Source organism: Gossypium hirsutum, chromosome A06, assembly GCF_007990345.1.
Source record: "Gossypium hirsutum isolate 1008001.06 chromosome A06, Gossypium_hirsutum_v2.1, whole genome shotgun sequence".
Lineage (NCBI taxonomy): Eukaryota > Viridiplantae > Streptophyta > Magnoliopsida > Malvales > Malvaceae > Gossypium > Gossypium hirsutum.
The window spans coordinates 116,952,747-116,965,530 of NC_053429.1; the positions used below are offsets into that span (position 1 = coordinate 116,952,747).

Consider the following 12,784-nt stretch of genomic DNA (forward strand, 5'->3'; position numbering starts at 1 on the left):
AATATATACTAATGAAACAATAAATGAACTTTAAATAATTTATTAAACGAATTTTAAATGAGCATAAACTAATTTGTTCATGAACATAAATAAATTGAATAAACTTTATTTATGTTTAATTCATTTAATAAAGCCTCAAATTTTTATTTATATTCATTTATTTAACTTCGTACCTAAACAGAATAGAACAATCATTAACTTTCTTATATTGGAAGGAGCGCGCATTGGCGCTCCTATGAAGGAGAAACCCTCTAGGACCTTGCTAGGCTTTGCAAATATTAGTAATTACTAAAGCCATATATTGAAGATAAAATAATATTTTGGTATTTTAGACTTTAAAAATAATGTTAGGAGTTAATAAATGTTGTATAAGGTATAGTAAAATATTAAAAAAGAAATATTTATTTTGTATAAACCGAAACATTGTATTTCGGGTGGTAGGTGTAAAAATTTATATAGTAACAAAACTTAAAAGTATTTTTATTCTAATTTATTATGGAAACAGAGTATTGGGATCCATCAGGTGTGAATACAGTGCCATGCAATTAATAGTTCTTGTTATGATCATGAATCTAGTGCAACATTAAAACAACTTGCTTGCAAATTCATCAATGGGGATTCCTTCTAGACGAGAATAACTGGATTTTTTGGCTAAATTTCTCAACTGTGATAAGCTTCTGCCTAATTGCAATGCTACCTTCATTTCAAACAACGCTCCCTGTTCTCTTTTCTTCACATCACTTTCATCCAAAGTCGATTCAATCGATTCCTGCATATATTTAAAGAAGCCGGCGTTGTTCCTATACATCTCAAACACCATACCAACTTGGCCGCCATGCTCGAAAGTGTTAACAGCTGAAGCTAAAGCTCCTGTAATGGTTGCGACTATTGCTGCCCAAGGTCCGATATTGGAAGACCCCATGAAAGTAGATGCCAAAGCTGCAATTCCAGTTAGTAATGTCCCTGATGTAGCTAAAACTTTGTTTATCTTCAATGCTTTGTTGCCTAATCTCTCATAATCTTCACTGTCTTTTCTCTTAATCACCTCAACGATTTCCCTCATTTCCATTTCGAGCTCCTTAGTCCACCCATTGCCCATCTCCACCTTTCTATTGATATTATCTTTCTGAGACTCGTTTCTAGGCCACCAAACAGCATGCTCTAAACTTTTCGGGAATTTTTCAAGCATTACACCACCTAGCAGGGCAAGAGGGTAAGCTTTATCAATGACCAAGATTTTCGCCATAACATCTTTCACATCTTCTTTGATTGGGGAACCAACAGTGATTAGGGTTTGTACTTGGCTCCCAAGCTGCTTAAACAATTTCGTTGCCTTACGTTGCTCTTCCACAAGCTGTGAAGGTTGGATCTTGTTCATAATCACCAACGTTGCAGTGGCTGCTGAGAACAAGAGAATGGAACCCAACTTCAAGCCCAAAACAGAAACACCATGGCTAGCTGTAACACCAGCCATAGTTGCACCAGTAAGAATCATCATGTTAGTGGAGTTAAGAAGAAGGGTGTTCCAGTTTTCTCGTTGATTGCCGATATTCTTGTGCATCTCCACTCTATCGGCAACAGTTTCTAAGATAGCATAAAGTTGCATGGTAGCCATTGAAACAGATGAGGTTTCTTGAACCAATGGTGTCTTAGTGACGGCACATTTTTCATTCGGGATTGTGTTGATAAACCCATTCCCAGTATTAAATTCCTCATTCAAATTTTGGGTCGATACTTTTGGAACTGATGGAGAAGAAGCCATGTGACAGGGTTGTTCTTCTTTGAGATGGGAAACAAGTAAGGTTTTCTTGTAGAGAAAGCCAAGGGGAAACTCTAGAGCCTCATTTATAGCAACCGAGGAGCCAATGACTGTAAGTGATCTAGTGCTACAGCAAAGTTTGAATATAAATCCATAAATATACTCTTTCATCCCTAATATTATAATATCTAGAAATATAATTCAAAATTAGAATCTATTTATCATTAGTATTAAATTCAAGTATTACAACACAAATATGTATTAATTAAATTATCTATCACATATGGTATATGTTAAACATCCCAATCTAGTAAGTTCAATATTATTTTGGAAATTTACAACAATGAATTTGAATTAAGTATGAATAATATATATTTTTTGGAATGAGTATCAATTTTGGGTCAATGTATAATTTGATATATGAATTTTAATTTTTTGTAATTGTATACATGAAATTTGAATTGTGATTTATATGTATACATAAAATTTTGATTTTGATTCAATTATATACATTTAAAGAAATAAATACCCCACATTTATTTGCATATTATATTAATATTGTTTGTGCATGTAATATATCAACGTAAAATTATGCTAATTAGATAATGTTGTTAGTCATTTGTGAAAATTAAATCAAATCAAAATGTCATGTATAAAATTGCACAAAATCAAAGTTCATTTATGACATTACTAATTGAATACTAATTGAACCCAAAGTTAATGTATGAATTTGATTTTTATCTCTATGGTTTGATTTCAAAGTCATCATACTGTAAAGTAAATTTGGATAATTTATACTACCCTCATTCTGTAAACCCACTATATTAAAACTTGCAAAAAAACAGTGGATATAAATATCCAAATCTATACTATCTATTGATCAATGATCCCAAGGTCCTTTGCCGTTGGCTTACCCTATTGGCTTCCATAATCTTCAAGTTGATCAGGATTGTTTCCTCTTTGGGGTATTAGCAATGGAAGTGATAAAACCAAGTCCATGGCGACTTTTGCGTAGCGTGTAGGCGAGTTTGATTCTATTGGTTCAATAGTAAGTAAGGTCTCAATAAGCTTTCTCATAGGCAGTCTATTTGTATTACCGTTAACATTCTTTGAGACTGACCTCAAACTAACTGACGTAATCTGCTCTCTCTTGCGTATGAACTTTACATAACTAAATCAAGTAGAGTCGAGTTTTTGAATATTTGGGTTTTACTAAAGGGATTTTTTCTTTTTTGAAGTATTTTTATCGAAATCTTTCTCCATTTTCATATAAATAACATCATCCTAAAAAAATAAATTTTTGTCGCAATAAAAAATTTGTCGCTTTATCAATTTTTTTTTTCAAAAGATGCTATCGAAATATTTTCTTAGCTAGTATATAATAATTATTATTTTAATAAAACATCATTTAAGGTTTTAATAAAAATTCTTCAAAAACAAATCTCAACATTTAGGAAGTTCGAATCCTTTCAAAAATCATTTTGAAATACTTCTTAGAGGTTTGACATGTAACATAAAATAAATGCCCGATGTTTTTTGGGTTAAAATGAAGTCGTTTGGATTGAAGAAAGTACTAATTTTATCATAATTTAAAATTTTAAAAATTTTAAATAAAATCATAATTTTTTTTACTATTTTTTCATGTGATTGGAGGTGCCCGAGGTCACGTGTAAGCCACAGAGGACTTAAAACGACCAAAACAATGTAGGACCCTTGCCCAAGGGCCTATGTGTCAGTACCTAGGGTCTAGGTATCAATACCTAGGTCCCTGTACTGTAGATTTTGGCATTCTGCCAAGTCAGGGTGCGATACCCTTGGCAAAGGTACCGGACCTTAGGCCCCTGAAATTGAGAATCAGTTCAAAAACACTTAAAATCATGCCTAAACATGTCCATATCATTTTCATATGTTCCAAAACATAAAAATCTAATTTAAAACACATTTTAACTCATAATTCGAAGCATAAACATCCAAGTCAAATAATGGAATAAAACTTGGATAATTACATTAAAACAACTTAAATTTTCAAATCAAAATTTACAAATACCACAATCAAATTAGGTCCTTATGTACATGCAAAATCCTTATACAATAACACTAATATAAATATGTTACAACCTCAAGTGAGTTGTGACATGAAGCTCCCAAGCTCGGACCTTATGCTTTTCACTCGTATTTTACCTACGTGTTTTAAACCATTAACGCGTGAGCTTTAAAAAGCTTAGTAAGTACTCAAAGATAAGTCGACTTATCCTATCCTAATATAAATGTTGAGTCTCTTATCAAGAACTATTCAAGATTCATTTCCATTATATTATGCCATTTTTCAACTAATTCAAATTTGATTATCGAATTATGGAACTCAACATACTGGTCAATGGTTCTTTAACAATTCACAATAGAAATTCATGTTGAAGATCATCATCAAGGTTATTGATATTTTCCATTCTAAGTCCATAGCCCTTTTCACTTAACTTTCTAACTTATTCACGGGTGAGTACCACTTATGGCTATGAGAAGTGGGAAAACTCACATGGGAATAATTTAGAAAGTTAAGTTTATAAAAAGAAAAATTTATAAGTCCAAAAACCAAATAAATTTAGGAAAAACGTAAGCAGAATAATTTATAAGTCCGAAGTCCATCATATGTCCGCATGCCATGTTCGATCCTAGTCTCAAGCATTACTTGAGATGGTTGAAACTATGGGGTGAGCTAACTAGCATAAACATAATATTATTCATATATCATTCATCATTAATAACATTGTAACACAAACATAGCATAAACATTACCATTCAAAAGTGTCATGGACAAAACATAATACATAATGATTTCCTGCCCCAACCATCCGCTACACACCACAAGTTCCCCAGAACTCATCTGCCAAACTCCATACATTGCGAGTTGAGCTCAATGTGGTTAAACCACCATTATATGTAATGAAGATATACTGCCATTCAAAATAAATATGATATAATCGTTGTTCTCCTCATTACTCCTAGTGCAGTGCACTGACAACATATATGCGGACTTAATATGCCTCCATTACTTCACGGAACTCCTCCTTCATCCACATAATCCCATCCTATGCACATGTAATATGTCATACAAATTTCAATTAAAATCATGTTTCCATTACATTCCCATTTCAATAGCATGTTTTGCATGCTCATAACAACATTCACTTTCATTCCATAATAACATTTATCAATCATTTAGTTTCACCATCAATACAGTGACATTCCAACATGTCATAGTTTCATTATCATTCATAAGAAATTTTCCAGTGCATGTGTAGTAGTCTTTCATATATTTCACAACATTTTACCCAAACATACATTTCATTTTTATTCTAATACGTGCTACTCATACAACCAGCATACATTATATCACAAAATAATTCATATTAATTCATATCAATACCAGACATTCAAACATTCAATCAGTCATGCAACATTGCAAACATGCCATTTATCTCAGGTTCGAAACGTACCTGATTCAGCCACATTAAAATCACTTACTTAGCCATTTAACTAAGTTTGACCAACAAGCTTAATCATCATTTTAAGTATTAAAAATATTATTTAACATTTAAATTTTATAGGTCGGAACCCACACCTTATTTTTGTACAACTGTAGCACTACTTACCAAACTTGCGATTCCTCCTTTAGACTTAAATTGAACCTAAATTAAAATACAATATTTATCGAGTTAAAATGTTTCCAAATCAGCCCTAAAGCACCCTCTTAAAGGTTCAATCAAATTAGCATTACCGTAATAATTTTTTGTCTAAATCGACTAGGCTACTTACACTGATTTGATGCGAAACATACGTACGAATGAGTTTTGTAGTCATTGATGATCCGAGAAGTTTAAATCAGCATATAAACATAATTAATCCCCAAAAATCAGTAACCAAAACCCCTGTTCAGATTTTAAAGCAATCGACCAAAGAAGAAATTAGTAATAAAGAAAAACAGTGCAAGATCTCGCACAAGTTTGCACTTTCCACCACCCATTACCCTGATCTGAGTTGTCGGATGAACATCTTTCTGAATTATCAATTAGGAACGTTTAAATCAGAACCAAATAGAGGGAAAAATCTAAAAAATTAAAATAGTAGGGGAGAAAATTAAAGAGAAACGACAATCCCAAAACAATGGTACTCTAAGGGCGTGGCAACACCATTTGAGGTGACAAAAGAGGCAAATCTGGGGTGCTACAAGGAGGGATCTTTGGACAACCAAAAAGAAAAATTTTAAGGGCTAGAATGATTGACTTATTGGATATAAAAATAGTAGCCAAAAATCGGATCACAAAGTATAAGAACAGAGAAAAAAAATAGGATTTACTGGCATTGATATGAACAAGGGAGAGGGAGTGGCAATGGACAGTAAAAGAGGATGTTAGGAGAGAAAAAAAGGAAATTTTAGGGCAGAAAATAAGGATGGTTTAGGAGGTCTAAATGTTCAATAAGGTGACTGGACAAACCAAAATAGAAAAACTCTAACAACAGGGCAACACAACTGTGATGAAATCCCAAAAAAAGGAAGAAACTTTGAAAGAAAAAAAATAAGAGACGAGAGGAGAACTGCTAGGGTAGGAGAAAAAAATAGACTTAAGGCTGAAAAGTAAGTGAAAAAGTGATATTTATACTTAGCTTAAAAGGCATGAGTAGCATAAAAACAGGGGGAAGGAGAAAAATTAGCAAAATTAAGCTATTTTGCAAGGGAAGGTTGTTGAACTCGAGTTTTTAAGTGAATAGCACTGGCTGTAGCAGTTTAATTTCAGTAAAATTGAAATAGTAGTTTTGTAACCACAAATGCTAAAAAGAAAATTTTATTTTAATATTATGATATGATATATATTATGATAGGAATGTTGCAAGAAAATTTCGATCAGAAAATTCTATTGATTATGTGGTTAATTAGAAAAAAGACTAAAAAAAGTGCATTCCCGGGCTCCGTTCCGGTAAGTCGAATTTATAAATATTTTTAATAAATATTTACGAACTTAGTTGTGTAGTTAATTAGGTTTTAGTTAAGTGAATTTGCTGGAATTAAAAATAATTAGGTAAAAGGATTAACTTGCAATAGAGGTAAAAAGTTTAATTATAGATTAAAGAAAAGCTAAAGGGACTGAATAGAACATTATGGCATTATTATAGTTGAGGCGATTTAATAAGGAAAAATATGAGATTTTTAGTTAAAATATATATTAATATATTAACTTAATATTTAAGTATTAATATTATAATATAATATATTATTATATTATATATCAAAAACATAAAGAAAAAGAAACAAATGAAAAAAAAAGGAAAGAAACAGAATAGGTAGGACGAAACAAGGGAGAAAAAGGGAGAAAGAAAAAGAAAGGAAAAAAAAATTAGAGATTTTTAAGGTTTAAACTCAAATTGGTAAATCAATTTAACTCATTTTCTTATAATTTTTGAGTTTTTATGATCTTAGAATAAAATACTGTTTAGTATATGTTGAAAATTTGAAAGTTAATAGATTTTTGAACATGGTTTATGTTGAATTAATTGATGAATTAGGGGTTGAATTAATAGAATTTCAAGTTAGAATTGGGTAAAGGATAAGATTGCATGAATTTCTTTTTTTTCAAGCCTAGGGACGAAATTAGAATTAATGAAAAGTTTAGTGGCAAAATGGTAATTTTTCCTAAAGTGTAGATTGAACTCAATAGAATATAAATTGAATGAAATTGATGATTAAATTTATTTATATAGATCCGGATGACTTAAATACGAGGTTAGATCGAGGCAAGGAAAAAGTCTCGGATTAGTAGTCTTTACTAACAAACAAATATCGAGGTAAGTTCGTGTAACTTGAATTGAATTCTTTAATGCTTGAATTGCATGTTTATGTGACATGAATGTGATTTGAATGTTTAATGTATGGTAAATGATGAAATGATTGAACATATTTGATAAAAAAGAAAAATAATTCCAATGAATAAAAGGAATTCGATGGATCACAGAAAAAGGATGTTACATGGGAAAATAAAAGGATTTGGCCCGGAAGGGTAATCTAAATCGAGCTTAATAGAGTATTTGTCACTAAAAGGATTTAGCCTGGACTGGTAATCCTGAAAAATACTGGTAATCCTGAAAAATACTCTTTAAGCATATGTTACAGGGAATTTAGTCTGGATCGGTAATTCCGCTGTGTGGAATGAGACTCGGGAGTGTGCTCCCTGAAAAGGATAAATATGAATTGACGGAATTGAACTTGTACACCATAAGTGTACTACTAGAAATCCATTGAAATTCTGATAAATTCAACGGGAAAAATATAGAAAATGGAAAATACGTGAAATCATGAAATTGATGAGCTCATCATTCATCTATGTATTGAAATTATATGATGTTATTTGACTAATCCATTGGTTGAGTTTGTATGTGTTAGGCAAGTATTCTATTGTTATGGACATGTACATGTTTGATTTAATTTTCATGGAAGTATATGGTAAGTTAGTTCTTGTTACATGAACTTACTAAGTACTAAGTGCTTACCCTGTTTCATTTTTCCCTGTTTTATAGTGTTTGGAAGCTCGAGAGGTCGGAAATAGGTCGGAGCCATATCACACTATCAACCATCACATTTTGGTATATAAAAATGTTATACTAATGTTAATGTTGAAGTCTATGGTTGTAAACCTTGCTATTGGCATAGCTAGTGTGAACTTGGTTTTGAAATGTTAATAAGTCGAATTATGATTATGCATAAACACATATTGATGAGTGTTTAAAATGGTTTGAAACAATATTGAAATTGCTTGGTTGGTATTGGAACAATTTGGTTTAGGTACTGGATGAAAACGGGTAAGAAACGAGGCTTGGATATAGCTTTGTTTTTGTCTACACAGGTAGACAGGATGTGTGTCCAGGCTGTTTGTGACACACGGTCAGCTACATAGGCGTGAGACCTTTAATAATGAAATTTTTTTGGGGATTTTACGAAAAGTTCCCTATCATCCTGATGTAGTCCCGAATCGTTTCTAATACATTTTTTTTGGACCTTGAGGGCCCATCTAAGGGATGTTATGATGAATTTCAGGATTTAAATAGTATTTGACTAATTTAGTTGTAAATATTCCGTAAACTCCGGTAATGCCTCGTAACCCTGTTCCGGCGACAGATACCGATTGGGGGTGTTATATTGGCTCCTTGTTTTCTCTTAAACACTAGGCCAATTACTCATTATTGAAATAATTTTACCAAATTTAAATAAAAAAATTGGGATGTTACATGTTTGAAGTAAAATTTGCAAAATAATAAAAATAGTGTAAGGGAAGGAATTTGAACTTGGATTTCAAGAACAATTTCAGCAACATTTAACCAATAGGCCAGTAACTCATTTTCCCCCCCAGAAACACAGATAATCTCAAAAATTTGGACATGACCTCTCTCTCACTCTCGGTTCACAAAGCAAATTCCACTAACCCTCGATTTTTGGGATGTGACATTGCCCCCTCAAAAAATAAAAAATTTGATTTAATCCTTTAAAATTGATAAAGATATAGATTATTAAAATCGTGAAATTGCATTTTTACTATTGTAAAAATATACAATTTAATTCCGCCCCCCCCAAAAAAATTTTTTTGGCTCCGCCACTGGTTATGAGACATTAAGTAAATCTTATCATCCCTTGTTTGTTTCTCTATTAGGGGTATATAAAGACATAGATTTTAATCACAGTTTCATGTTTTATAGCTCATAGTTAACCTTATTATATAAATATAGTCTTTTAACTTATTATTTCTCTAACATATCCCACTTTAGAGTACATTTTGAAATTTATAGTCATAAACACATCTTGTTATCAATATTTTGGTTCAAATAGCCCATAGTAAACATTAGGGAAATGAACTGAATACATGATACTCCCTCCAAAACACACCAAGGAGCACATAGTGTTAGGTACCAAATCACATCCCTCTCAAACACATTAAAAGGCACTAAAGTGCCAAGACACCAAACACACCAAAGAGCACCAAAGTGTTAAGCTAAAAAGCAACAAAGAATGCACGTAATGTGTGCAATGCTCGAAGGCAACATAACTCCCAGTACAAGACTTCGGATACAGGACTCTAGGTATACATAAATCCCCATTAGCATGCCAATCCCTATCTTTCTTTTTCTTTTTGATCCAAATCCATTTTTCCTTCCTATAATGGAATGACTTTCATTCATGTTTATTATTATTATTATTATTATTATTATTATTATTATTATTATTATTATTATTATTATCCAAGATGATGACATCATCACCATTGTCTCTATTCTCCTTGTTTTGAAGACTACCATTAGCAGGTTTACTCACTTTTACTGTTGAATCTAGCAAAAAAAAAAACATAGATTCTGCTAGCCATAAGCTTAAATCCATTCAATCTATACATCTCCCTTCATGCATTGGTCATTGATGATAATCTAACAAAACAAAAATTTTATCCACTTTTGTTCCTCTTTTGCGAGATAAATAAATCAACAACTCTACCATGGTATTAGAACACCAATCATAGTCTTTTGTAGTGAAGCCTTAGTGGAAGATTTTTGATAAACAAAGTCACAGAATATGATTTCATTCTTATTAGATAATGTTCAATTTTTGCATCATAGCTTTCTCTCGACTCTTTTTTCCTATTAGAAAGTTTCTTTAAAACAAATCACATCAAACCTTTCTAAATCTCTTAAGGTATGTAAGTTTCCAATGAGAGTCTTCCATTTTGTAGTCAATCACATTTGATTCAAAAACGTTGCCTTAAATCAATTTTTTTATGGTTAAGCCAATTATATGATATTATCAAAAGTGCCAAGATTCGAAAATATAGAGGTAGTATCAATATTATCTTTATAATAGCCAGTTTAGAACCCATATCTTAAAGGGTAATTACCTTATCCAACCTACAAGAATATAAAAAAATATGTGAAAATGAATGGGAAAAGTCCCAAGAGCACACTAGGTAACAATTTTTTTCGAGAAAAGAAAAAGAATAAAAATTTAAGGGAAAATGAAAAACCCTAATGTAATAACCTGATATTCTGCAATGTCAAAAACAATAGTTCGGGGACCACAATTCTGATGATAGAGTAATAATATTTACGAGTTCATTATATTGTTTTATTGATGTTTGAATTGGTAAAATTCAGTTAGCAGGTTAGAAATAAAAATGTACGTACTAAACCGTAAAAAAATTTTAAGGGTCAAAGTGGTAAATAACCACTCTTGCATGGTAGTACCGATTGTGTCAATGTTTAGTGGAAACACCTGTTAATTTTCATTTAATGATGAAACTAAAATGTTAAGTGTTATATGCTGAAATGGATGGAAAGGGAGTCTTATTCTCGTTTTCCTTCACCGAAACCATAGTTCTCTGTATAAGAAAGAAAAACTCTAAGCTTTCTTGATTAATTGGTTTTGCATATAAGTGTTTCCAAAGCCCTATTCTTCATGAGTTCATGTTTTTGAGATTCTTGTATCTCGATTTAGCTAACTTTCATGTCTAATTTTAAAACGTTAAAGTTTGAAGTGTTGTCATTGATGAACTGAATGTATTAATGTTTATATCAAAAATCAAATCAACCCATTGATAACAGAGGGAAAGGAAAACTCTTGGAATAGTCTCTAATATCATGTTCTACTGCTGTACCAAGTAAGTTTATAGGGTGTTGTTATGTTTATTTATGATACGTTTGAATGTGAACGTAATGGAAAATTGTTAGTAAACTTGTATTGGTAAAATGAGAAAATGTGTTAAATTGTAAAAAGAAAGTCTAGTTATGTGTGTGTTGCCCGAATGAACAAATGATACAATTGGCATGCTAATCAAGGTACCTGCGCATTGTACGGGAAGAAGAAAAATGTGAAGAAGATGCAAGAAGTTTACTGAATGTTTCTGAAACCCTGTATTTTTTGCGAATTTCCAATTTAATATCTTCGGAGATTCTGGAGTGTTATTGGTTGGAAAACTCTTATGAGCAATCTAGCATGTTATCGGGGGAGAATATTTAGCCTACGAGCTTAGCACTATGTGCATCTGGAGTGTTATTGGTTGGAAAGCTTTTATGAGCAATTTGGTGTGTTATCGGATGGTCACCTGTGTATATTCCTTTCTGTTCATGGTGATTCATTGGGCTGGATATTTCTGAAATATAAATGTTGACAGTATGATTTATATGAGTTGAAATAATGTGTGAATGAATAATGAAATGTTTGGGATATGTTATATGTTTGAATGCGATGCACTTACCTTCTACATGTGAATTGTGTTGACAACTTAAAGAATTTAGTTAAGTTATATATATGTATGAATCTTTTGCGAGGTGAATTTAATTTTTAAACCTATGCATTTACTAAGCATATTTAATATTTATCTCGTTTAATTTCCTCTTCCCGATAGAGATTTTAACGAAACTCGATAGGCAAGTCGGTCCACAACTCACACTATCTGGTTCCTATTTCGGTAAAATTATTTGAACTCTACACTGGGTCAAGTGATATGTATATAAGGACTATTTGGTGAAATTGTATGTGAATGAATTGTGATGTTTTGAACGTTGAGTGTGTGTATATATATATATGTACTCTTTTGTGATACTTGTTCAATGTTGGTGTAGACTATTAGTGCGTTTGAAATGGAAATAATTGCATGTGTTAAATATGCTAACTTATTTTGAATAATTGGTGGACTTGCAAATGCAAACTATTTGGACGAATAATAATAAAGTAATAGGAACACATGGCAGATAGACTTTGGGCGGACATTTTTCTGACGGACCATCTTGGCATTTTTTGTTTAAAATTTTTCGTATAGATTTGTAAAATACCAGAAACTAATAATGTTGTTTAAAACTTGATCAGCCTCATTTATGTTATAACATCTACTATATACGCTTGTGATCTAAATAGAATAGATTTCTTTGTTGGTTTTGTATGTGAATGTCCCTGTTCTACTGTAGCATCTTGTAACTCAAGTTATCAATTGGATCGGGTGA

At 31.7% G+C, this 12,784-nt stretch overlaps 1 protein-coding gene and 1 long non-coding RNA gene across 2 annotated transcripts; both read right to left on the minus strand.

The window, feature by feature from the left end:
* Positions 1–456: 456 nt before the first annotated feature.
* On the minus strand, positions 457–1,956 carry LOC107963441 (probable F-box protein At4g22030). Its single transcript, XM_016899959.2, has one exon. The coding sequence runs from the start codon at positions 1,928–1,930 to the stop codon at positions 584–586; it is 1,347 nt and encodes a 448-aa protein (XP_016755448.2). The 5' UTR covers positions 1,931–1,956; the 3' UTR covers positions 457–583.
* A 1,885-nt stretch (positions 1,957–3,841) lies between these two features.
* LOC121230709 (uncharacterized) lies at positions 3,842–6,351 on the minus strand. Its single transcript, XR_005928837.1, has 3 exons — positions 5,573–6,351; positions 5,410–5,445; positions 3,842–4,845 (listed from the first exon to the last, which is right to left on the minus strand). It is a non-coding gene; the product is annotated as an uncharacterized lncRNA (long non-coding RNA).
* Positions 6,352–12,784: the final 6,433 nt, after the last annotated feature.